The following is a 27,293-nucleotide window of genomic DNA, read 5'->3' as shown; positions in this document are numbered from 1 at the left end:
TTTACCACACTGGAGCTGTTTCTGCTTTTGCTTCTTTCAGTTAGCAGCGACAGGACACAAAAGAAGTCAAATAACTTGACTGTTGAATGGGATGGCTGCCATTCCTCTGAATCGAAACAGACACAGGCAAAAAAGTGTGCAAATAAAAACAAGGTAAAACAATTGGGCCATGATCAACATTGTATGGGCCCTCTTGTACTACAAGCCTGCTCGGTTATTGGAAAGCACCATAATGGGGGGGGGAAATACTGATGCCCCCCCGTGCTCCGTTCTCCTGTTACAGCCACAATAAAGTGCACTCTACACACCACTTGAGAGCCTTCTGTGCGTGTGTGTCTGTTTAACTCAGATGGACCATATGTGTGTGTGCATGTTGCCAATTGAATGCATTCAGTTAATACACACGTGCACTCCTGCCTAGATATTTATTGTGTTATGTCTGCAGGATATGCATCTGTATGTGTTTAGCATCAGTACATCACAAAGCCTCTCACTCAGTCTCAGACATTCTTTTCTTATATGACGCGTTTTACGCTGAAGAGATGCTGTCACATCAAATTTAAGGCTCCTGCTTTTTTTACATACTCAGATTTCTTCAGTTGACTTCTATAGTAAAATGATTTAGTTAAAAATAATATACAGAATACTTCATTGTAATGGAAAATAAAAAATTGCATTAGAATGACTAAAATCTGCTGTATTATGGTAAATTGAGTAATTGCATGTATTGTATACAAGCAAATCCTGACCATTTTCTCTGTATTGTAAAAAAGCTTAAATAATATACAAAAAACATCTTTGTTTGGTTGTGGCTCACTTACAAGCTGTTACACCTGTGTGTATAATCGAACGTGGTTTTTGTTAATTGATCAAGAGATATTTTCACTGTCAAACCAGCAATGCGTTCGCTCAACACGTGGTGTTTACACGTCATGACCACCGCCCACTTATGAAATAGGACACTGCCATTTGAACCTCTCAAACCATTGGTGAGGCTTTTCATTTAAAAGTAAAAGAAGCTTTCACTTTATTTATTCAAATATATCGATCAAAGCATACACAACTACACTTTTTTGGAAGATTGGAAATAAAACTGTAAACAAAGCTATACCTTTCCTTAACTGTAGATTACAGTTTAGCAACAGCAAAACTAGCATGCCCACAGGGTAAATCAAAAAATAGCAATGTATCATTTATCATAATTATTTATTATTAAAATAATGATAGTAGTGATAGTAGTGTTAGAAAAAAAAGTAAATTAATTTTGAAGTGTTACCGCCAACCTCAACCCGACTACATCATCCTTACTGCGACACCCATTTTGATGTCTATGCGACTGGAGCGTGCTTCCTGCAGCGAGGAGCTCAGGCCTACCTCATTTTCGCCTGGCAAGTCAGCTGCTCTGTGTTTCAGACTGGAGCCGTTGGCTGCTACTGAACCGTTTGGCTCTTTTCTCTACTAGCGAGCAAACCTACAATCTGACCAAACTGTCCACCCAGCTCGTTTTAAGGGGATTTATCATCATATATGCCCGTGTATCCAAAACACATCGGTCATTGGGGATTCCTAGCACCGGTTGGCCGGGTCTGAAGGCCGTTATAACGCTTTTTTTAGGTTTAATTAGAGCTAGAAAACAACGGTGGAGGAGGAGATTCCACACTAGAGACAGAGGAGAAGGCACCCCCTCTGAGTGAACTGCAGCTTTAGGTGAGTGTTTGTCCTCATTTTACGTTATTATTGCCCGTATAAATAGTGTCCAGCGGTAGCGTATACGCATATGTCTGTATGTCCGAGGTTTGGGCGGTTTATTGCAATGTTTTGAGGGTTTATTTTTATTTTTTTCGCTTGGGTGGGGGATGGGCAGCGTCAGCGCGTGAGTAGGCGCGCGCACGGTGCGCGTGGGGCTGTTCTCGTGGTAGGTCTGAATGTGAGCGCGCCCTTCCTTCCTGCAACTGCTGCTAGCTTTGAATTTGAACCACTTTTAGAGTTTTGATTTTAACTATAACCACATAATGTATCAAATATATTCAGGCTTTTGTAATCACCAGTGATAGATAATTAGTTGTACTCAGGGGTCCAACTTTTTTTTTTTAAACAAACTATCATAAATGTTCTATTAGACTTTTCAATGATGGATTCATGCTTTTACTTTTTATTTGAATTAAACTGTGGGAAGCACTAGTCATTTTTAGTGTTGTATAAGTTTTATTTAAAAAAAACATCAGCTATGAATCTAAACTAAAAATATGGTTGTAGAAAGGTTAGCATTGTATCCCATAGTTGTACTCACCGGTTTTAGCTGTATTGCTCTGCAGGCCCATAGTTATCCCGACGGTGTAGATATTGTTGCTTTTTCACCTTTCTTGTACTTCGCATAAAGTGCATTCATATTTTTGCCACGGTGCAGTGTTTATATTATTGTATTACCCTTTGTGTCAATCTTATTCAAAGCTTTCTACAGTGCTTTGCAGCTGGTTGTTCAAGCTGTGGGCGGTGCGGGGGAGGGGTGAACACATGCACGCTCACACATGCACGCTCACACACACACACACACACACACACACACACACACACACACACACACACACACACCCAAGAGGGCCACTTGCCAACCTTGTGAAGCTCAACTCAATGACACAATGTACCAGTCCCAGATAAGCCCTCAGTATCTGTGGTAGCAGGGAAGAGACTGGTAACACAGACTCTGCTCAGTCACAATTCACAAGCTAATTGGGGTAAAGATATTAGTTGTAACTTGAAATTCAGTTCTACATATTCATGTCTTGATTGCATAGCTTCTTTTGTCTTCGATTTGAATTGAACCTCTTGAGTGTATTATCACACACAATCCATGGTCACCAATCCATTTTCTTTATTGGCCATTTGGAGGAGATTCTGAATAATACTGGATTATGAAGGCCCTGCCAATAGTAATATTTTTTAAGCATGCATTTTTTTCCTACTGCAATTGTGAAACTTACTATTGCGGCTTGATGGACGTCGTTGACTTGACCTGGCCCTTATTTTAAGCTGCTCAGCCTGTTGAACTTGTTGAATACATCATCAAATATATTTGCAATTCGTTTTTAACATATGATGAGAGCGAAACAGAATTTATTTTTTTGGATTAGGATCACTGACTTTTCTCTAGTGATTTTCTCTGAAGCAGTTGCACAACATGTGTGCACGTCAGCTGGCTCTCTCTCCTTATCCAAGTGCAATTGATAGTAGTAGGTGCTTAGCAACACATCCCTCGGTTTTGTCGTTGCATTGAGGTTATCCTAGTGTGTCGAGCAAGGACAGCTGCCAGACACGCACATACGTAAACAAGTGTTTTCCTTGCTTGGTGACTTGTCATCTGTAGCTGTTTAATGCGAACCATTAACCATTTAATCATTGCCACGTCTTGATATGCTGTATGTTCAAATTGTCTCAGGGCAGCTGCAGGGCTCATTTAGCTTAGACTGCATCAAAACAGTAGATGTTGATTTTTACTATCACCACCAAAAATTCTTCATTTTGGTTGTTTATTTATTTGTATGCTCTTTGGTGATGCTTCCAGGCCGAGGGGAGAAAACCAGATAAACCTCTCATTGCCAAACTCTACTTGTCTGCTCAGTGGTCCTTCAGAAAACACAAGCAACTGAATTAAACTAGACTGCCCTCATGGAACACAGATTTCATTTTGTTATGCCAGTGTGTTTACAATGACATGAATAAGCCTTATGCATGTAAACATCATGCTGTTTTCATTAGGAATGCACCTATATTTATTTATAGAGGAGGCCTTTGTTTTTTATGCTTCAGAAGCGGGCCTTAAAAAACTATTAATGCATAGAATCCTGTTTGTGATGACCAAAAATGCTAGCTCGAAATTATCAGGATTTTAAATCGAGGAACCAATTCCATTCAAGGATCGCTTATCCAGTTTGTTTTTGTAATCATCCCTGCACAAATGGAAAAACTATAGTTTTTTTTCTTTTCTGTCCATGTAAATGCCACTCATTGCCACAAACAAGTTTTAAAAAGAATTAATAAGCAGCAAATCTTTTGTTCTAAACACTCATTTCTTTCTGCTAATGTTTGGTTTTTCTTTGATGCCATGTTATTGAATGAAGTAAAAATCATGAAATGAATGAAGCTACCGGTATTACTGATTATTTAAGTTTGTAGTAATAAACTGTAATATATACTTCAACCCCAGTTGATGCATGACTGAAGATTGTATGTCTATGGAGAGTATGGAAACAAAGCTGTGTGGCCATGGAGTGTGTGTGGAAGCAAAGGTGCATATCTATGGAACATCCCCCGACTGAACAGCAGTAATGGTTCCTCTCATACTGTACCTGACACCACAATTTGAAACGAGCAGTGAGTAATCTGTTCTGTGGATAGCCGCCTGTTTGGTCTGCTGCTTCACCTTGGTAGTTTCAGACCGAGGAGAGAGTAATCTCAAATCTGTACTCCAGATAAGCGGTGACCAGATGGGTCTTTAGAAATATAATCATGTGAGCATTCATAGTAGTCTGGATGTTCTGATTTGATTTCCCACAGTAAACCATTGAGCGGAGAACACGGGCATATGGTTAGTTACAGAGCAGGCAGCTGAGTCATGTTATCTACACGGGACACATTGATTAGCTGGCCTTATTAAATCACAGAGGACAAGTGGTGGAGTTGTATGCTTATGTAACCGCTGCTTGAAGATTGTACTAGCACTCCCCGCGTCGACCGCCAGCAGCCCCCCGTCAGCGAAAGTGTCCCTGATTTGAGGTTGGGAGAGTTGCGCGCCCCCCCCTCCCCTCCGTGTGCCCCGTGTTTGACGCGCTGCCTCCTCCTCTGATTCCAAGGGTTCGTCCATCAGTGGGAGCAAAGTAACGTTTAAGTACCTGCAGTATCACACACTCACGTGTAAATGTGTTTTTGTGAGGTTTCAAAAATAAAGCTCTCTGGAGGAAAGTGTACCCCTGTTATTTATAATGTTTATACAAAATTCAAGTTCATAGTTTGATATTCATATTGTAGTTGAAAACAGCCCTGTTAGAAATTCATAGTAAAGTTAATAAAAAGTTCATAGAATTAACATTGATGGAGAAGGTCAGACTATTTCCTTCAGAAAGACCCTTGGTTAGCTAGCTCATTTAAAATATCTTAAACTTAAACTTTTTTGACCCTGCCTCTTAAAAGAATCGGAATCGAGAATCGCTGGGAACCGCAATCGAAACAAGGAATCTGTATCGGAATCGGAATCGCTCAAATTCAAACGATACCCAACCCTACTCGTCAGTGTTGTGAATTGAAAAGGAAAGACAAAATGGAACACAAGTGCAGTGAGTGGAGATGTGTCTTTGCGAGGTAATGGCTAATGTGGAACAGCTCTGGATGCTGTACACGTGCAAAGATAAGGATACATGTTTGCTATAATGTAGAATTTAAGTGTGGGTAAATACTGTCCACATCCCGCTGCACTACGATAACACCACAAACACCCTGAAAAAAGATTCTGGTTCAACCTCCATGTGCGATCCTGGCAGGACTTTACATAAATCACACTCGATAAGCTTAACAGTTCATAAGACTAACTTAAGTAGTGCTGCATTTTGATTTTAGAATGACCGGCGTGTGCTGTGGCAACGTCTCCTCAGGTGGGAACAGTCTGCTTAACAATGCAACTTTATATTGATTATTTGATTAACTAATTTATCATTCATTTTCCTGGCAAAAAAAAATCCAACAGCTTTTTTAAAATTATTTTGACTGTTCCATGTTGCGATTGTCAACAACTATCCAACTGGTGCATTGAAAGGTAGGTGAAACACTGCAAACTAAAATGTCTAAAGTCAAGGGAACAAACTTGTGTGTGTGTGTGTGTTTTGACCTCAAGGGTCAAGTTCAACATTGTGAAGAATGTGTCTGTGTGAGGTGTCCCTCCCCCTCTTTACCCACAAGGCTTTGATGTTTACGGACCTGCGGGCCTGCATGGTTGAATGCAGTTATTGTAAGTCAGCTGAATAAATGTAATGTAGATATATAAGTAGTAGAGGAGAAGTATTGACCAGTCCTCTTGTCAGCAGGCTTTGGGGAATGTTGGTACACTGTGCGTGGAGAGCTAAAGAGGCGTAAGGCATTTCAGAATTGAGAACTCGTCAGCTATTGTCGGCAACCATTGGGCTTCTTTTCGGTCTAAATGGTCATGTAAAGAAGCCACAGCCAAATACGCGACGTCTTTTTTCAAGCCACTAATCCAAACAATGAGGAGCGCATGGAAGAGTTTGAGCTCTCAGTCGGGACTGGAATGAGTCGGATTATTGCATCTCATGGGTGGAAATAAATAGACCAGCCTGCAAACAGGCTGCAGCAGACCAGCCTGTGCCCATATATATATATATCGGTGTTTCCCAACGTCAATGTGCAGGGGCTGACCCGGGGGAACGACGGCCAACCGCTGAACTGGAATAATTCGTTCAATATTAATTTGTAGAGCAGAATTTTATTGGAGTATATACAAAACATGTCGTACTATACACAATTGACACTAATACACATTTCACACCCTATACTGCATGTTAAAGCCTATATGTCCAAAATCTGCAACTTCTGTCAGAGCAATAGATTTTGCGGGGCTTGCTAAAGATTTTAATGCCCTATTATAAGGGAAGGCCTCAGAAGATGGTCCATTGATGAAGTTTCACGCGAGCAAAAAGTCCGTCTCGCGCAAGATATTTGCTCCCAGAGCGTGAACTTCTTTGTTTGCGAGGCTAATTTCTGCTCGCGCCCAAAGGTGCTTTCTACAGGCTCCCTGTTGTTCTTTTTGACAGTGAGGGGGCGGGGGCGGGGGCAGAGCCAGTCACCATGGTAGATCGCGAGACGCACATTTTGCTCGCGAGCATCAACCTGATTTGTGCTCTCGAATTTTGACGACAGTGATTTGCCGCCATAGTATGTGTAGTGAGTGTATGTGAGACGCGTGAGCGACAGAGACGGAGGGAGAGCAGGGAAAGGAAATGCAGCTAAAATAGTGGTGAAAAAAAATACACCAAACTCAATGTGTGGCGGCCGGTGTTTCCCTCCGAGGGGCTTAATGTACACCTTCATGAAAGAGCGCGTCAAATGAAACGGCTTCAAATTCAATTTTTAATGGATTTAAATTTAAAATGGCTTTAAAGTTGGCATGTGCCAACTCTCTAAGCGTTCATACGGGACCTAAAATGTCTGCGACGGAGCCCTCAAACTCTCGACAATCTGACCGTCACGAGTGAGAGCCTGAGTGTGGTCCGCGAGTGAGAAGGTTGGGATCGGGCCGTCCAAAATACTGTCCTGTTAATGTCCTGTAAACATCAGCTGAGGGCTCAACCCCGCACTTAAAAGAGAATCGGCAGTAATTTTGTGAAAATGTCCAAACCAATAGTATATTACGGGGACCCCCCTACCCCGATAGAAGGTAAAGTTAATTTAGTCGAATTTTCTTTTCTTTATAGCACCTGTTGGTACGGAAGTAAGTTACGTTTACCTTTTTATTAAAGATACCTTGTTGGCGTTCTCCCCCGGCATGGTGCACGCACACACACACGAGAACGCACAGAGTCTTATGTGTGGTAATAGGTGTGTGTGTCCGCCCCCCAACGCTGTAAATCTGGGGGAAACACTGATGTAGCCAACAGCAAATGTGAATCTTGCTTGGCGGGGCTCCCCTGATATAATGGTAGAGGAAACTCTGCTTTTAGACAAAAGCAGGAACATGCAATCGAGGGAACGGATCAACCCGATAGGCACACCTGCAGAAGTGTCTTTTTGCTTTGCAGAAATTCATGTCAACGGGAACTCACAGGCTCTCCAGAAGTAGTCTCCAGTGTGACTATATTCAGGTTATTGGAGGTGAATCAGTGAGCATCACGTAGAACACTCCTCTTTAAAACATGTTCTGTATTTAACGTTGGGACAAAGACGTGACTTCCTGCTTACAAACTCCATTCCTGTCATGCCAGGGCAGTGTCCTCTGGCGAGCCCTTGGCAGCCCGCAACCCTTTCAGCGTTTCTCTGGCCGCACCCAACTGCTGGTGCTTTCTTTGTGGTAACACTATCTCTCCCTTTGCTCTGCCACACAGCCTCACCAACACAATAGAGAGGGCAGCAGATGCAGGACAAAGGGGAATGAATGACTTAAATGGAAAAGGAGGCAAGGTCAGGAAATATAGGGAAGGAAGCAGTGAAGCAAGAGAAGCAGCTGGGAAATATTCAGTGATTTCCTGGTCTCTTAGAATTATGCAATCCAGCAACCTTCTTTCACCACCTCAGTCTGCAGCCTTAATGGTAAACTCGGAACTTACCGCTGCACAAAGTTAGTGTTGAGCAGGGTTGCTCTGTGTTTATTTCATGGAGGTGATCTGCTTTGAATGTTTGCAGTGGACGTGTTCTATTGATGTGCCGTCTCTGCTTCATGGCATTAGTCCCAGGTTATTTTCATCTCTCCTTGTTTACATCCAACATGTCATTCACGATGCCCAAGTTTTTGGCATCGTGGCCTAACCTAACCTTTCAAATCATCTTTTTAATGTTACCATGAGACCTTTGTGAGTTCGCGCAACACTTACAGCGGTTTCCAAAGCGTTCACCGTAGTCCTTTCCTTGTCCTGAACATAACGTAGTTCGAATGCCCCTAACTGCTTCTCCTTCCCCACGTTGCTGCAGGTTCTCAGTCCATGGTACAAGGCCCACTGAACATACTGGTGGGGCATACAGACCAACTACTGTGGTGAGTGATTGATCTGTAAACGCTTTCATAGTGCCTGTTATCACCATAGGTCGTCCAGAGTCACTTATGGATTCTGTACAACCTGTCATGACTCATGTTTCTAAACTTTGTTGTTCGTTCTCAGGAAACAGCAATCGCCATTTTTAGATCCAGTGACTTCATTCGGCTCATCATTCCAAAAGTCCGTACTGTGTTTGGTCATAACTCCTTTCATTTTGCCGTTGCAAATGATTGGAACACATTACGAAACATGCTCAAACTAACAGCCCTCACATCCTTTAACATAGTCAAACGTAACCTGCAACTAGCCATACTTAACTACTGTACTTGCTGACCAGCCCTTTACTTCTCGCTTCCATTTTTTACAAAGTACTTCCAGTAATGTGCCTTTTTTTTGTACATGTTTATTAATTTAACTGTGGTTTTTAGCCATGTGTTTGTCATACTGTATTGTTTCTGTATTGTTTGTGTCACTTGTGTGGACTGTGCCTTCCTCTTGGCCACGTCGTCCTTGTAAATGAGAATTGGTTCTCAATGGATTTTGCCTGGTTAAATAAAGGTCAAATAAAATAAAATATTTGGTTGGATCGAGGCTTGAGTCTATAGCACAATACTAGTATTGTGTTGTTAGTTGCTTCTATCTTTGACTGATGAGTTGACACTATTTTTGCTTTTGAAACCATCCGTGAAAGTTGTATTGCTATTTAGAGCAGCCCACTCTTCCTGTTTTGAACCGTTAAAGAATCGAGCAGACTTCCTGTGACAGTACGCGGCACTGCACAATGTAAAATGCAGGATCCATTCAAGCTTTCAGTCCCCACAGTGATCGTCATGTTTATTTCTACCCGGCTCTTTCTGTCCGACTCTTGTGACATTTTTCACTTGGTTCTCTCCTCGATCAACCAAGATGCTTTGCTGTGACAGCTTCCTCCCGTTTTGGCAGCTAGCTGTGTTAATGTCAGGTCGGCCACATTGGAAGGCTTTGTTTCCCTCGCTGTAGAGCCCTCGGTTCTGTTTGTTTATATCACTCATGATGCTACAACAAGGCACTGTAGTTGCTCAGCCATCCAGTGTTTTTTTACATATACAGCCTACAAGCACTGGTGCAAAGTTCTCTTTTTTTCAGTTTACACCGTCAGCACGACAACCTAGAATCGGTTCATTTTTTGCAAATAGCACAAGAAGTAATTGTCTATTGTATATTGCAGCAGCATATTTGGTCAGAAATGACAAGAGTGCATTGAAACATTAAACCTCTCTTATGGGTGCTCTTCCCAAAACATGGCTAGCAAATATATATGCTATGCTATATAAGCTATATATCAGCATTTGAACTTTGTATAGCAGTAAGTATTTGACTCGGTTTAGGGGGTAGTCACGATTGGAGTCATGCATAATGTGATCTCTGCGCACTGATGCACAATGTGTAGCAATACACAATATCTGTCTGTAAGGGGTTGGATTGTGTTCCATTTTTTACAGCAGAATTGTTTATCCACTTTCCAGCGACGTAGTTTACAAACTCGTTGGCGAATTACCACAAAGATGGTGCTTGACTCTACACCACGCTCTGCTGCGATGCACGCTCCTTAGCAGAGCGTGGTTCCCTTCGGGTTTGCCGTTTTTTTTGTTCCTTAATTACCTTTACTCTGCTGAAGCAATGTGTCTTTTCTTAACATGCAGGCTTATATATTTGTGACGGTTTATAGTTTTAACCCTTAGTAAGGGGGCTGTTTTCTTGACTGAAGCTGTATTTTGCGACTTGAAGCTCTTACCGCCTCTGTAGAAACTGGCTTTGGGTGAAAATCACTGGGTGCTGTATTGTAAGTCTGTCAATTATGCAAAGCCATTTTCTAGAAGAATAAATGATACTAATCGGACAGTGTTTGCGGTTATTGAACCATTTGTTATCAGCTATTATTGCTCTATACTTTTGGCTGAACTGTTCCTAGGGCCAGAAGTCAAAGGTGCTGTATCCGAAATTGGGAGCATTTGTAACGTCTGCCGAGGTTTTTCAACATTCCGGTGTCCGAGCCTGCCTCATTCTCTGCTCAAGTAGACATCCCTCCACTATACCTTTTCATAGCTGGTGGATGTTTGCTACTTTATTAATTTTGCAGACATGCAGAAAAATTGTTTTGCCCTGCAGTAACCTCCAACACATGACTATCTCGAATTTACAATGACTACCCTTTTCTCACATGTAAGAGTTTTCCATGGCCTCAGGAACTTAACAAAATGACATGACTGACACCATCCCAGTCTTACATACTGGTTGTAGGAAAGTGTTTAGAAAACCTTCTGATTTCATCAGGTGTGGTTTATTTCTGCAGTTTTGTGGTAAAGAGCAAAGTTGTCTTTTATTTATAATTAAGCCCACAGTATTTTCCTGTAAAATAGCTTGTGTACCACGCCTCTTCCACTGCCGCCCATTCTCAAAATACACTGCAAATATTTCAGACGTTTCTCTAGTGTGCTAAAAATGTGTCCCTCTTTAGCCCTGATTCAAAAAACAAGAAGCACATAGTGATTGCGATAAATAAGAGCGCTGAAAACCAGGAAAATTTAGTTTGCTACATATTTGAGACTGTTTTGAGCAGGGTTTCAGCCTGCAAATTCCTAAAATATTTCCTTTAGTGAACTTCTGAACTCGATAGGCACCGATTGCCATTTTCTTGTTTTTATAAATTCCGGACCCCTGCTGACTGACACTTTTTCCAAGAACTATGGTTGGCAGCAAGGCTGCTGTTTTTCCTTCTCTATTATATATTGTTGTGAAACTTGCCCTTTAAAGACTGTTTCATGCAATTTCTTTGCAGACAGAAGAGCTGACCACTGTGATCACTTATAAACAATAAAATAACCGTCCGATTATGTCAGTTTTGAGGTTGTTCCTTACGACAACTTTTCCACACCAACAATTCCACGAACGAGCTGAACAGTCAGGGCTGGTAAACGATAAAGTTGCCCGTTGGCGATTTATCCGTTACTCATTCAGTCTCTGTTTTGAGCTCCTAAACTAGAGTTGATTATTGGAACAGACTAACATAGTTTTCCTATTTTCCTCTGAAATAAAGTTTGTTTTGCACAGAACAGCAGGGTCAGATTTTTGATGGATTATTGGATAAATTGCTGCTTTCAGAATGACAAAGATGACTGTTGAATACTTTATTGTTAAATGCATACCAGAGAAGCGCGATGTTTTGTTCTTTTTTTTTTTTTTTTTTTTAAAGAAGAGACTCTTTGAATGCGTTTGGTTGTTTTGTTAAGGATTATGCGCACATGACAAAATGTCGGCATGAGGAAGACATTTGCTCTGGATGAAGGTTAAAACACAGAGAATAGTGACTTGGTGTTTATTTATTTCTCCTCCATTGTTGTTTTGGTTCAACACTACATCTAGGATACCATGGTTAGTCTTACTCCCGCCTCCCCTCAATTTTGATTGGACGGCTGGGTAAAAAGTGATGGCGACAAGCGCAGCATTTTCCCTAAAGATGAACATGTTTGAACTCTCGGTGACCCACAGGAACGAACAAGAAGCTCCGCCTCTTGTCATGCGGCTGCCATTGACAGCCTAGCGCTCCCACTGTGATTAACATTAAGAAGTAAACTAATTGTGGCATCAATGCAATAATTGCAAAAGCCCTTAGAAGCTTTTAGACGTGCCAATTAATTGTGGGTTAGGTCGATTAACAAATTGTCAAAATCTGATTTTTTATGTCTCCACATTGATGACACATGCAGGACGCCCTTTTTGTTTTTCAGGGTGTCCTTCACACCATGGAACTGAAGCGTGACTGATTAGCGGAGGAATACAACCGTCCACTTGTAATCCTAGATTATTATATCTATAAAACGCCTTTCACCTGGCATTGCCACGGACAAGGGCGAAAATGAGCGTGTCCACTCAGATGTCATGTTTCCATCACTGCTGATTGGAACTGGAGCCAATAAACACCCGTGAATACTGCGGAGTCCTTTGTCCCGGGAATGAATGGTGATTGTACCTTTCCTACTGAAGACAAAAGACAGATGAGTGGGTTTTTTCCCAGTTGAGAAAAGGCGTTTAATACAAGAAATACACCATACGAAAAGCATAATAATTGTTTGCTCCTTTTTTAAGAGTATATTTTAAACACTGGCATGGATGAGCTGCTCTAAGATTTTGACAGGCGATGATGGGCTGTAGGAGCCAATTACATGTCCACATCAGCACACTAAGAAAATAAATCTTTTATGGGCTAGATTGCATTTGACAGTTTGCAGGGAACCGTAATGATGACAGAAGTTCAGAAAACAGCACCCTGGATGGGAAAGAGTTAATCATAGTATTTCTATCTGCACAACTTAAAGGTTGCTAACATAAAGGGCTTGTTGTGCGACTATTGGCCCAAATGAATTGCAATAAACAATATTATTGTAATTTTCAGACCATCTTATGCCACTGATTACATAATGACAATATAATGGCATAAAAATATGTAAAGTATGGTCTTTAGAGAAAAAATATTTTATTCTTCAGAATATTTAGACATTTGAATCTGACTGTGAAAAAATATAATTTAAGTGCGAAGGAGACAGAGTGAGGCGAAGCATCGGGCCTGGTGTGATGCAGTAGGGTTCGAGACAATGTGTTCACCAGAATGCCGCGGCCCGGGAAGGGAACCAGAAAGGTTGGCCCGGGGTTTTAAACCGCAGACGGGACGTCTCTGTCCCGCTACCCATTGCTGCTTCGCAACTCATGTCCATTTGGATTTGTTGATCCTAATTGGCTCGACTGTAGTTGTCACGAAAAACAACACCTGTGTGGGTTCCCCGGTCGGTGTCCGCTCTGAGTGTATGTGTGCGGAGATGCTGGCTAAGCCCCGCCTCCCCTTTCAACACAGAAAGCAGACAAGCGGACCAAGGCAACATTCAAAATTATAGCGCTTGTAGGCGACGCAACTTGCTTAGTGTCGCCGAGGGGCTGAGTAGAGGAGAAAATCCGCGGACGCGCTGTGATTGAGTGACACCCGGATGCCGTAACTGTTCAGTGTAGTTTTTTATTTTACTGTTCATATAATCATCGGTGTTTACAGTAATATCTTTGCGGTCAACAAAATATAAACTCAATCTCTCACCCCCTCTCTTTGCCTTTCCAAACCAAATATTGAAGACGCCCCTTTATCCCCGTTGAACACCAAAAAACACCACGTGACTCAATTAATCAAAGGAAAAAGGGGCGTACCAGGTGGCGCCAAATAGCGTTCATTATCAAATATTGATTGTAGCCACAGGCCTACTCGCAGTTGGCCACATCTTGTATCAACCCAAGATTCTAGCTTCACTCACATCTCACTCATCTAATCGGAGAGTTCTTATGTAAGGTTATGCAGATGAATGCCTTTACTACAATAAAAATAGTGAACTAACAAGAACAAGGTGTAGAAATGGGACTGTGGGATTCTTTAGTATATTTTAACTAAATAGTTCCTCAGCACCGGTTGGGTATGTGTGATGATATGGGTATAAATCCATAACCCAAACATAATTGAAATCAGTGTCATGAGGTTTTATGACATCAGTGTAGCTCAATGATTGGAGGGTTTTGTCCAGAGAAACATGCCTCATCCTCAATGTAACTCCTTTACCATGATGCTTTAACTTATTCTCCTGTCTGCTTGTATCTGTTGGGCAACTTTACCACCTAAAGATAAGTCATGGGTGCCCACACCTTTTTGGGGCTCGCAATTTGCTTTTCCCCTCTTAAGTTCAGTAAATTCTTCAAGTGAGGCTAGCTGGCAAGGCCTACATGCTACCATCTGTCACAGACAGACAGCTAGTCTTGCTGACCTCACATAGGCCTTGTGAGGCAGAGCTCGGCCTGCCAATGCAATCTGTCACTCCAACAGACTAGTAACCCTAGCAGGGCCGTATGCAGATTGGAGTTCATTTCAGTTGGCATTGCACCTTACACAACGCCACAGTGGAAGTAAGAAAACCATTTGAATGGGGCGCAAAGATAACCAACTTCCTCTGGTAATCAGCCCTGACATTTTCACCTCCTTATGTGCATAATACCAGAATGAAAAATCATTTAATTTTTGCCTAGATTTTTTTTTTGCGTTGTTTATCTGCAAATAATAAGCGTCACCTTCCAGTGTATTTGATATATATCTATATAGATGGATAAAATATTTTAATCAAGTTAAACGTAAGTTTGTTTACTTCCGGAAGTTGATGGACGGAAACAAAACAGCCGATACATCATTTGGGTACATTGGAGAAAACAAAATGGAATTTTTCCGTGTGTCAAACAGAAGGGGGGTGAGTGGCAAACGCCTCAAAGATGATCAAATGTGTGTAGTTTTGTGTTTAAAATAACACTAACAATTAAATAACTGTCTAAAATACACATTTTCTAAAGTTATTACTCTGATTTAGTTTTTAGAAGAAGAAAAAACAATTAAAGACAACATTGTAACAACATTCATTAATCGAGATTAATGAATCTCAAAATGTGCAAATAGTTAATTGTTTGGGGTATTTTTTATTTTATTGAGAGCCTTAATATACATACATACATACATATAAACCATTATTGTGAAAGTATGTGGTCATACCAGATTTGGTCTGCCTGTTGCAGCTTGGAAACAACGTGTGACTAACTGGGAGACTGGAAAAGCCTTTTGGATGGGTTTCAAGGTGAGAGACTATGATAAACATCCGTTTCCTTCAAATCATCCAGTCCTCGCTGCTTGGAGTTCCTTTTTACGGGAATGAGCCCCATTTCCCCGTGCAGAGTAGAACCAGAGCCGCAGTCACAGCGTGGGTCTTCCTGACCTATTGATGCAGTAGTCTTCAAAGGCACACCAAACCTGCCTGGTTGAAATTTTTATCACAGTTTGTCACCAAACTTTTATTGCCTGTATTAAATTGTCACTGATTACCAACCCCTGAACGGCATGGGCTCGAGATGGTTCTCTTTTTGGCTACATCCCCACCACCACCTTTCGTTTTTAAAACATCTATCTCTCCCTGCGATTACGCTGAGCGGCCCCACTACTCCCTGGAAAATGCATGACCTTTCTTTCAGAAGAAAACACTCGTGATTTTTCTTCATTCAGGATAACTAGTTCTAAGCAGAAGGCTGCGTCATTGGCCCTATGGAGCAGACTTCTGAAGTCCTGATTTGCTGCTTTGTCTAATTGATTAGTTGTTCTGCACGACTAATGTAAAGTAAACCAAGAAACTAAATGGAATTGAGCCAATACCTGCAGCCTTGCAACTCTTTTTGAAAAGTACAACTTTTTAAAACCCTGGTTTTGAGCACAACGGTTTTGGTGTTAGTCGAACAGAACTACTTGTAGACAGGTTGCTCACGTTTATTTAAGACGCTTGTTTGGCCAACGAATCTACTGGTACACACACTGCCGAGTACAATACATCGTGGGCATACGGCACGGCAAATTCCCTTTTGGCAAGATCATACAACCTGTTTTGAACTTATGCTTCAACTGACTGCACGCATGCACCGCCACTAGTTTGAATGGAGTTCGTTTGCCTTTAAAGGCCATTGCCGGCCCGGCCCGGGTGTATTCATTCTATTACACAATACAGCAGGGGTCGTTACCAACACACCTGTCTAGTTGCTGTATGTAAGTTGATGACACCCAATATCTGTAGTTGTGCATGTCATCACTCCTGTTGCTAAAAGTAATCCTCGATTGGTGTCAAAATGAATTAGTTGTGATGACAAGTATATCATTACCACATATTGATCTGGTATGTTTTTCCCGCAGCCTTTTTAAGTGGGTCAATCAAAGTTGTCTTTTTTAGCCTAACATGGCTATTAGGATTCTGTTTATATTAATGTTGTATAGTTCATTTTTGTTTTTATGAATTCTACCTAGTTAACAATGGATCATCATCCCGGTAGAGCAAGGGCGCCTCCTGTAGATGTAGCATAAATACCTAACGTCACTGATTGATTCCGCCTCCTTGTTTAATATTGTGGTGTTGAATGTTCTCTCATTAAGCTGGGCACTTGATTTAAGACTGGGCCTACTGTACAGGCCAGTTTGCCGCTGGTAGCAGTGTGGAGGGGAGGGGAGCGGGAGAAGGAATGCAGAGACAGAGATTCCCTTCTCCTCTCCCATCCCCCCTCTGTTCACCCACACTGTCAACACAGAGGATCCTCGCCGCAAATGGCAGCTCCACAGCGCCACTGCAGTGGAATGGTGAATTTGGGAACTACAGCGTTCTGTTTACAAACCAGTGGTCCTCCCCAGGCAATGCTGCTGACAGATGGGATCTGAGCGGAGGGTCTTGGTGAACTGTGACTCAACAGTCTGCCGGTTTTTATTTCAAACCAAACACAATAGTAGCCTATTTAAGTGTATAGTCTGATTGAAACTGCTGCTGTTGGGATCAAATACATTCCTGCATGCACTTCAGCCAAAAGTTGAGTTGGGAAGAACCACATAAAATAAAATACAGTCTACAATCTATACTGTTATAATATTTTTGCTTGAGGGCATTGCTTTTAAAGGGAGCAGCCAAATAGCATGTACTTTATTTAACATTTTTTAAGAAAAACATATTTAATCCCGGTTGTAGAAACAAAACGGACCTGGAAGATTAGCGCTTCGAGATGGATGATTCAAGCTACTGCTGCTGATTTGAGCAGAGCCTGTGTAAATCAATGGGCTTTGGAGTTGCATGTCAGGGAAATGTGGATGTGGTTGCTTTAAATTACAGTACACTATTGTATATTTATTGATTTATGCCTGTTATGAGCACATTGTACTACCATGCATCGATCCTATCAAGCTTTGAGCTAGTTTCCCAAATAGACATCGGGTGGTGTCTGTAAAGGAGCATGAAAGCTTGTTTTTTTTTTCTTATTATTTACAGTAAAAGTAAGGACAGTGTAGTTTTTGTTTTGTTTGTTGAGGCAGTTAATTCTGCACACTCTGCTCTTAATCAGCACTAATAATGCCATTGAAATCTGTATTAATGAAGATTTTCCCATACAGACAGCTTTATTTCCGTGAATGCAAGGCAGGCCCTGCCCCCAAAGACGCCCTAGACCTAGGGGAAACACTGCAGTTATTTCAAATGTATTTTCAGCAGTGGCTGTCATACATTTCTATCTTTAACCCACACTAACCCCAGTGTGGCATGGTTAGTACGGAGCAGTAGCAGCCCGTCAGCTTATGATTTAATAATGGCTTTGCAGCCAATGCCAGTGTTTGTTGCGGCGGGAGTAACGGCTCCTTTCAACGGCACGCAATGCCTCCTTTACTTTTGAGCTCCCTCTGTAGCACGGTTTGTTGTTATTGTTGTTGTCTGTTATTAAGTTACTCCTTTCGTTGCGTTTGTCTCCCTGCTGTACATACAATCTGACAGCTGGCCTCTATGGCACACAGTCCCCTCACTAGAGACGGAGGGGCCGGGCACCGATGAGTGTCTCTGAGCCAACTTGCTTGGAAAAATCGTCACCTCTTCTTCTGCCCCCTCGGCCACAGAGCCGTTGCCAGTCTCTTGGTTCACGCAGTGATCCTCAAACCGCTCACCCATGGCAGCCGTATTCTCTGAGGAAGGTGATGCAACTGGCTCTGGTGGTGGAGTCGGCTGCTGCTGCTGTTCTTGTTTTGGCGCTTTATTATGCAGGCCTAGCATGTACTGTATTAGACACATTGCCCCTCTTTTTACATAATGTGTTCACTTTGCTGTTGCAGTTTCCCTTCCCGCTATTGTTAGAACTGCAGTCGGTAACTTTTCTTGATTGCTTTGAGAAGGTTTGGGACTCGGCAGTCATTGAATGACCGGCCACCACTTTTATTGTTCTACAGCTGAACAGTTTGAAGGTTTGATTAGTGTTTACCAGCAGTGATTGAAAGATGCCTCCTTGACTCCTTGACTCTGATTGGTTGTTTCTCTTGGGGCGGGGTGGGATCTTGCACAGGCTTTAAAGAGCACCCAAAAGAGGCAGAGGAAACTGATTCAGTGTTTTGCCTAGGGGAGGGGGCGCCCCCCCTGTTGTTATAATGGCAGGGGAAGCACAGTGATGTCTTGGCAGTTAAAGCAAATATTATAAAACTTATTTCTAAAAGTTACCAACTGTAGCTTTAACAATTCATCACATCTTAATAATAACATGTAGATAAAAATATAACGTGTGGGTGTGTGTGTGTGTGTGTGTGGGTGTGTGAGAGACTGTAAAGGTCACAGGTCACTCAGAATGTCCTGCTGTAAATCCAACATCCCGGGAAATGTAATCTAGAGCTCACAGTACAGGCAGGTACAGAAGGTTTTTCATCCACTTTAGTGTCATTAAATGCACAGAAAGTCCTGGGAGAAGGGGGCTGCAGACACTTAGCTCCAGTCATCATATATATATATTTCAGATTGGCTCTCTGTGACTTTTTGAGTTGTTGTTTCCAACCTTTTTAGTTCACAAAACCACAGACAAAAGCAATGTTGAGTCATGATCCCCTGACACTTGCGTGGATGCACAAACTGAAGTCAAACCACAGGATGTGTTAGAACCCCTCCCTGAAGTGGATTCGTAGTCAGGTAACTAGCTGGAGGAGAAACCGCTTCGGGGGAAGACACAGAAGCGCCACTTAATAGAATATTCCATCCCTACATGACCTCCTGAGAAGGGCCTAGTAAGCATGGGGGCAGGGCTTATCAAAACCGCTACCATGAGGAAATACCCCAGCTAATCTCATGCTACCGCAAATCAATTCATCATTGGCCTGTGTTGTTTAACTACACATCATACCTGAATGGTAGTCAAGAGCTGCATAGTCATATTAAAGTTGAATGACACGTTTCAGCGTTCTTTCGTGAAAACGACTGACATCTTATCACTGCATTTTCCCCGCGGAGGTGCTTTGTTGTTATCTCGACTCTGCTTGCATTGTGATTGGATCTCAGTGTGCTACAATTGTAGCAAAAGCCTTATCTTTTGTTGCGACGATAGTAAGGCTAAAACAGAAGTATAGTATTCACACTAGCAGTAGTCTACCAGAGATGTAGGCTTGCACGTATATAACTCGTGGATATATGAGTTTTTCCTTTTAATTCTTTTAATAACATATCTGTTTTGGTAGGACATCTTGCCTGCGCAGTAAACTTTTGTATTGACTGGATTATACTGCTCAACAATATTCTCCATTTTAGAGGTTTTATTTTATTTTTATTTATTTTTTGGACTAAAAATTGTTCAGACTGATGAAATTACCGTTTTCAAGTTGTCTTTACTATAAGGTAGTCAGACATACTCCTGTATGATGTACTTTAAGCAGTCGTGTTGATGATGTTTTCCTGCACTGAATCTCTTTCTCTCTGTCTTCCAGGCTAGGTGTGTGTGTGTGTGCTGACCTCATGGTGTAACAGAAGTAAAGATGAGCATTAGCAGTGATGAGGTCAACTTCCTGGTCTACAGATACCTACAGGAGTCAGGTATCCTCCCAACTCCTTATTATTATCCTCCTTAATGTCATCGATAGGGCATTTATTTAGATTTTTTCTTAAAAGATCATTAGTGCCAATAATTGATCATATTTACTTTGCATCTACTTTTGTATCCACATTAATCATATTTTTACATCTAGTTTCACTGATTTTAGCATTTAATAGGGACACATTCATACATTCTGATAAAAGATTGAACGTCCAAACCTCAAACGAATTTGAGGCAGTAACACTGCACTGCAAGTATGACTGATGTAAATAAAATTCGCCAAAAGCGGCACCAACATGATGATTAGCAATTTGTCCTTTTTAATCAATCATTTAAACACCATCCTATGAGGGGGAGGTGACGCCGTAAACACAACTGCATTGACCGGGTCTATAAACGGCCCCGTCTGTCTGCACAGCGTGGGTACGACTAACATGCAGTGAGCTAGAGGGATGGGCCTATCCACGACTTCATCAATTGTAGATGATTAATAGGATTTATTTAGCACCTCCGACCTGAAAGGAGTCACTTCAGCCCACACATTAAGTTGTCATGCAAAGCACTGACTGGCTCATGGGGAGCAAACGTTGCATCTTGAAAAGTGATGCTTTTCAAACAGATTAAAACGTAATCGTGCCCAGCCTTCCTGCACTTTGTGTTTGACATTAACCGTGATGAGCAGTGTAAACCCAATCCCACACCTCCCTGCAGTGGAGCTCAGCTGGTACTGGTACCTTTCTACCCCTCATATCATATTTATTGCACCATATATTTTCCTTTTTATGCAAAGGAGGCTCATGTAAATTAAAAAGTGCAGTTTCTGGTGTATTTTTCTTAAATCTTTTATTGAAACACAAAGGTGGTACGAAATGCAGTCTGACTGAGAGCGCTGCGTTCCAATGAAAGAATCTGTTTTCCTGTGGGTTGAAGGCCGTCGCGTTTTTGCAGTGCATTTTTCATTGGTCTTCTGAGTTCCACATAGAGACCTTGTTTGTTTACAGTAAACATTTTAATCGTCACATCACATAAAATGCACCGCAGGCATTACAACTTTTTTCTGCATAGTAACCAGAACAAAGTGTGATGTTTTATGCATTCACCTCAATTATGTGTAAACTATGCCAGGGGTAGCCAAAGATCTTTAATAACCACGAAAACAAAAGAGAAAGAGGAACAAAAGTAGTGATGTTTAAGGAACGACATGGCTTAATGGCAGCGGAGAAATTCCCATGTATTGATTTGTTAAATATATCAAGAAGGAAGTATTCTTTACTGTGATGGATGTTTTCCAATGTTGAAAATATGCCCCTGTCTTTGTCTCTCCAGGGTTCTCCCACTCAGCGTTTACCTTTGGTATAGAGAGTCACATCAGCCAATCCAACATCAATGGTGCTCTGGTTCCCCCTGCTGCCCTCATCAGCATCATCCAGAAGGGCCTGCAGTACGTTGAGGCTGAAGTCAGCATCAATGAGGTGGGACACAAACAAGAGAACAGAGCCTCTCCTCTCCTCTCTCCTCCTCTCTAACGGGTTACCTCTCCCACACTGCAGGACGGCACATTATTTGACGGGCGGCCCATTGAGTCTCTGTCTCTGATCGATGCTGTGATGCCGGACGTTGTTCAGACGAGGCAGCAGGCGTACCGGGACAAGATGGCCCAGCAGCAGGCTGCCGCTTCAGCACCGACATCGGCCACTGGGGGCAGCATCGCCGGCAACGCCAAGAACGGAGAGAATACTGCCAACGGGGAGGAGAACGGAGCCCATGCCTTAGCTAGTGAGTCATGTGTTTATAGATAGAGGGGGGGCGTACACATGATGCTTGGATACTTGCTTTGACAAAGCAGTATTTTTCAGTGAAGTTGTTGTCATAGAATGTTTATTTTAAAAGATTTTTCTTTGAGAGGTAAAACAATTTCAACTTAATATCTTGACATCCCGTCCCACTGTGTGCGACCTATCAACCTCTTTTTCTTAGACAACCACGCAGACCTGATGGAGGTGGATGGAGATGTGGAAATCCCTCAGAACAAGGCTATGGTCTTGAGGGGCCACGAGTCCGAGGTCTTCATCTGTGCCTGGAACCCAGTCAGCGATCTGCTGGCGTCGGGGTCAGTCGCCTTCCTTTCACACTATTATTCCCGGACATAATCACATTATCTCGCATAGAATAGAGAGGTGAAACAAATGTCACATTTAAGAAGCTGGAACCATAATTTACAATAATTCATTTTCTGTTAACCAACCATTAGATGATTAAATGAACGAATGGTTTCATGCATTGCATTACATTACATGTTATTTAGCTGACGCTTTTTTCCAAAGCGACTTACATTGCATAAAAGCCCATTCATTACATTTTTGCCTGGGGAGCAATTAGGGGTTAGGTGTCTTGCTCAGGGACACTTCGACATGGCACATGGGGCAGCCGGGATTCGAACCACCAACCTTGCGGCCCCCAGCGCACTGCACTACTCCATGTGCCACCATCGCATTGCAATATTGATTTAAAACAAATTAAAATGTTACACAAGGTGTTAACCAGGAGCTTCTTGTCCATGGAGACGGGTTGTATGTCTCAACGTGTCTGCTCTTCTCAGGTCAGGTGACTCGACGGCTCGAATCTGGAACCTGAGTGAAAACAGCACCAGCAGCTCCACACAGCTGGTCCTGAGACACTGCATACGAGAGGGGGGGCAGGACGTCCCCAGCAACAAAGACGTCACCTCGCTGGACTGGAATGTAAGCACACCAACACACCTGCACATCATGTGACAAGCGGGTCATCCCACGTGGAATGCTGTCCTTTGAGACAAGGGACCAGGTGAAATCACGGGTCAAAATCTGATCCAAATGTCAAAGAGCAGTTACATATCATGCTACTTTGCTTGTTTGTTTCTTTTTCATGGCTTTGTCATTCTTTAAATCTTTAGAATAATGTTTTGGTTGCTTGTGCTTATGATTTTAAACCGTTGAACAGAATGTACACTCCAGTACGCATGAGAAACGCGACAAATGCCTCATCACAGAGAAACTCCCAGAGCACTAGAAGTCAAACAGCGGGACATCATCAGAGAGCAGAATTTTCCTTTAGTTCAGCCAACGGATTGTAAGCCTGAGCCAAGGGGCGGAGGCAAAAGAAATCCTGGAAAGTATCCATGCTGATGGAAAACGCAGGCCTCTTGTGATCCCAGCCCAGTGTGTATTCAGCCTGGACTCCGTATTGCAAACTCTGCAAAAGACAACACGCGTCTGTGAAAGTGTCCCAACTGGCTTTTACATGTTCACTCTAACACGTGTGTCTCTCTTTTGGCAGAGCGAAGGTACGCTGTTGGCGACGGGCTCCTATGACGGCTTTGCCAGAATATGGACAAAGGATGGTGAGATGTGTTTAATGACTTGTATACAGATATTTGCATTTCAGCAAGGAATAGGGAGTGAACTTAAGTTGTATTGTGGAAACTGGTTGTTATGTGGAGGGTTTTGATTTTGATTTGCCTTTCCTGCTCTACAACCTGTGTGTCACATGGTTGAATTAAACTGAACAATACTGCCCCCTGGAGGCTGGTTGTGATACTTCCACTTGGGTGTTGACCCCAATTTGTGTTGAATTTTGGATCTTAAATTCTCCCAGTGTTGAAGTAGTCATTAAACGGACATTAAAAACATAAAATAATTCATTCTTATTGTGAATCTAAGTCCTGGCTTCAGGACTTTAACATTCCTTCTTTTATTACTTTGTTATTATCCTGGTTTATACTTTGCTGCTGTGTTATGGAGGACTGCAGTGTTTGTGAAGAATACATTTTAATGTACAGAAAATACAATTTATATTCTTTTTCTTCACCATAACAATGGCCATTTTATAGATTTAAAATGTAATTGTCTGACCAAGTGCTTGGTTGTTAATATCAGGATGAATGATGCTTGAAAAAGTAGCACGATGAAAGTGGACAAATATTTGTAATATACCGTAATTGTGAAGGGGCTGTTGTTCCAGATTGAATTCTTACAGATTCTTTTCCTTCTGTGTGTGTTGCTCCACAGGGAACCTAGCCAGTACACTTGGCCAGCACAAAGGTCCCATCTTTGCCCTTAAGTGGAACAAAAAGGGCAATTTTATCCTCAGTGCAGGAGTAGACAAGGTAAACCAGGATGCAATCAGCTCGAATTCCACATACGTGGTTAATAAGGTGATCAAATAACTGTATTTTCTAGTCATTAGCTCTAACTATACATGTGCATGTGTCCTGCCAGACAACAATCATATGGGATGCCCATACAGGAGAAGCCAAACAACAGTTTCCCTTCCATTCAGGTACAGAGATTCTTGTCACAAAGATTCAATTTTTTTTTCCAGCTTTGCTTTGGGTCTCGCTAACATCCTTTTATCTCTCACAGCTCCGGCACTAGACGTCGATTGGCAGAGCAACAACACGTTTGCCTCCTGTAGTACGGACATGTGCATCCACGTCTGTAAACTGGGACAGGACAGACCCATTAAAACATTCCAGGGACACACAGTAAGTGGAGCGTGTGTAGACTGTTTATAGGAAAATCTGATCCAAGCTGGTTTGAAGGATGTTTTTTGTTGGCATAAAGTGGGACGTAGAGTCGACGTAAATCAAGATGCTGTAAAAACATCACAAACAAGGTCCCTTCTCTCTCTCTCTCCAGAACGAAGTAAATGCAATCAAGTGGGATCCCACAGGGAACCTGCTAGCCTCCTGCTCGGACGACATGACGTTGAAGGTGAGGGCTGAAGTCGGTGAAGCATCGGGCGTCCGATGTGTGGGGGGGGGGGGGGTGTGTGTGTAACGATAAGTTCCTCAATGCCAGTCATGTTGATGTAGAAGTTGAGTTCCTCTGCTCTTGGAGCAGACATCAGTATTCAGCCATATTTTTTTGTAGCCAGTCAGCCAAAAGAAGATTTATGCTCGTCTGCAGTATCCTACGCGCTCTTATTTTGGTAAGCCATAACTGGTTTGCCCTTTGTGTGCTTCAACGAGAGCAAGATATTGAATGTTGAACATTTTTCCTCTCCTGCTTTCTTTTAGGCGGCCGTTTACTTCCTTTAGTCTTTGCATGAATTGTCAGGAAGCAGGACGTTTCAAATATGTGCTTCTATGATTTTTATTTGAATTCTTTTGTTTTTTCAGATTTGGAGTATGAAGCAGGACTCGTGTGTCCATGACCTGCAGGCCCACAGTAAAGAAATCTACACCATTAAATGGAGCCCCACCGGCCCAGGAACCAACAATCCGAGCGCTAACCTCATGCTGGCCAGGTGAGCGTCCGTTAGCCTAACGTAGGGGACGTGTTTCAGAGCTGCACTATGATGCATTAGCCAGGACCATCTATAAATGTGTCTTTAGCAGAGAAGCACAGCGCTTTGCTTTGTGCCGGTAATCTAAACTTTGCACTATGGCTGCAACTAACTATTGTTGCCTATTAGTCTATTTTTTCGATTAGTCGACTAATCTAACAATTATTTAGAGAGCTGAAACAAAGAGGCAAGTATTCCTTTTGGCTACAACGTGTGACCGTTTATTTCCATCCAATAACTTTGGATTTTGAACTTCAAATGTATTTGAGTAACAATTTAATACAAATGTAATCATCATAATAGATACATTGAATCGTAATACAAAATGTAAGTGCAAATATGCGTTTAAAAGTGACGAGTGGCGAGCATGTTGAGGTTGCTCTCCAGACTCCTTCATCTGAGGATGCACGAGCCTCTGAAGCCACATCTGCTTAGTACTAAGAGAAAAACCGCTTTAATTCTCACGTTGTAGGCTTAGGTATCAGTCTTAATTGATACTAGAGCTCTCGTAATTGTGTTGATATGAGATTATTTTTTCCCACAATCTTTTGTTTGAAGAGTGGAGGAGGTTAACTTTACAGAACCAATAAAAAGACCGGCTACAATAAGTCCGCAGTATTGAGACGATGCCATCGTCCTGCCTGGAATGCAAAGACTCGATTGGTCGAGTCGTATCACGTGGGATGGTTTAACTCTAATGCTGTTGGTCTGTGCTTTAAGCCGTAAAGACGACCAAACCTGCGCAGTAGGAAAGTGCGCCGTCACGCTTGAAGTCTTTTTTTTTAGCTTTTGGTCCGGATGGGACGGCTTCTGGGTCCGGATCCGGACTGCGGTCCGCCAGTTAGTGACCTCTGATGTAGACAATAGAAGCGATACCGCCCCCGGCACTTCCTGTAGTGCACTGCAATGCTGACTGAAAAAGGCCGGTAACTCTGAATCTTTTTCAAATATACGACGCATCGCCGATTTTTCATAATCAACATCGTTGATTACGTCGACTTATCGTTGCGTCTCTACTTTACGCAACAAGGCTCCTTTTATTCCAAAACCGCTGCAGCTCTTTAACCCTGTGTGTCCCCTGTCTTCCTTCCACAGTGCGTCCTTTGACTCGACAGTTCGTCTTTGGGATGTGGAGAGAGGCATCTGTATCCATACGCTGACTAAACACCAGGAGCCCGTCTACAGCGTGGCTTTCAGCCCTGATGGTCGGCATCTGGCCAGTGGCTCCTTTGACAAATGCGTGCACATCTGGAATACTCAGGTATGAGGGAGTCTTAAACAGTGTACGTAACTCTCTCCTGAAAGCCATGGTATGGGAAAGGTATTTACTGTCATACAGATGTTTAGTAATGTCATGTGACATATCACCGTGCAGGCAAACATAACACAACATAACATAACTGCACGTATTAAAGCTAAAGAGCCTGACAGCTGGATGTGGCCTTACAGTCCCCAGGTGAACAGACAGAAAACTGCTGCCCCCCTGTGGCCAAAGGGCTAATACACCCACTGCTGTTTGAAGGCAGTAAAAAAATGTGTATTTATTCGGGAAAGAGCCATTAAGCCTAATTTGTATCCATCCCTTGTCCCCCATGCTGCAGACGGGCGCTTTAGTCCACAGTTACAGAGGGACGGGAGGGATCTTTGAGGTTTGCTGGAACGCAGCGGGGGACAAAGTGGGAGCCAGCGCATCAGATGGATCTGTGAGTAAACACCGCTGTGTGCTCTTATTGTGAAAGTGTTTGACTACGGACTGAC

General features: G+C 42.4%; 1 protein-coding gene across 3 annotated transcripts in view; it reads left to right on the top strand.

Annotated features, from left to right (window-relative positions):
- Nucleotides 1-1,372: 1,372 nt before the first annotated feature.
- Nucleotides 1,373-27,293, top strand: part of LOC119216382 (F-box-like/WD repeat-containing protein TBL1XR1) — a 29,077-nt gene continuing 3,156 nt past the window's right edge. The window contains exons 1-15 of one of the 3 annotated variants that reach the window (XM_037469140.2): nucleotides 1,375-1,707; nucleotides 8,689-8,752; nucleotides 20,104-20,209; nucleotides 21,537-21,682; nucleotides 21,761-21,986; nucleotides 22,188-22,320; nucleotides 22,810-22,951; nucleotides 23,526-23,589; nucleotides 24,257-24,354; nucleotides 24,467-24,527; nucleotides 24,611-24,732; nucleotides 24,887-24,961; nucleotides 25,369-25,496; nucleotides 26,631-26,796; nucleotides 27,137-27,238. In XM_037469140.2, coding sequence (XP_037325037.1) covers nucleotides 20,152-20,209; nucleotides 21,537-21,682; nucleotides 21,761-21,986; nucleotides 22,188-22,320; nucleotides 22,810-22,951; nucleotides 23,526-23,589; nucleotides 24,257-24,354; nucleotides 24,467-24,527; nucleotides 24,611-24,732; nucleotides 24,887-24,961; nucleotides 25,369-25,496; nucleotides 26,631-26,796; nucleotides 27,137-27,238 — 1,521 coding nt within the window. In that variant the 5' untranslated portion in view covers nucleotides 1,375-1,707; nucleotides 8,689-8,752; nucleotides 20,104-20,151. Of the gene's footprint in view, nucleotides 1,708-8,688; nucleotides 8,753-20,103; nucleotides 20,210-21,536; nucleotides 21,683-21,760; nucleotides 21,987-22,187; nucleotides 22,321-22,809; nucleotides 22,952-23,525; nucleotides 23,590-24,256; nucleotides 24,355-24,466; nucleotides 24,528-24,610; nucleotides 24,733-24,886; nucleotides 24,962-25,368; nucleotides 25,497-26,630; nucleotides 26,803-27,136; nucleotides 27,239-27,293 lie in introns of those variants that run through there. The other 2 variants (XM_062563341.1, XM_037469141.2) reach the window with 2 other exon arrangements.

The sequence above is a fragment of the Pungitius pungitius genome, chromosome 7 (assembly GCF_949316345.1).
Source record: "Pungitius pungitius chromosome 7, fPunPun2.1, whole genome shotgun sequence".
Classification (NCBI taxonomy): Eukaryota; Metazoa; Chordata; class Actinopteri; order Perciformes; family Gasterosteidae; genus Pungitius; species Pungitius pungitius.
The sequence above is the reverse complement of the archived record's forward strand: the minus strand, read 5'-3'. Positions and strand labels throughout refer to the sequence as shown.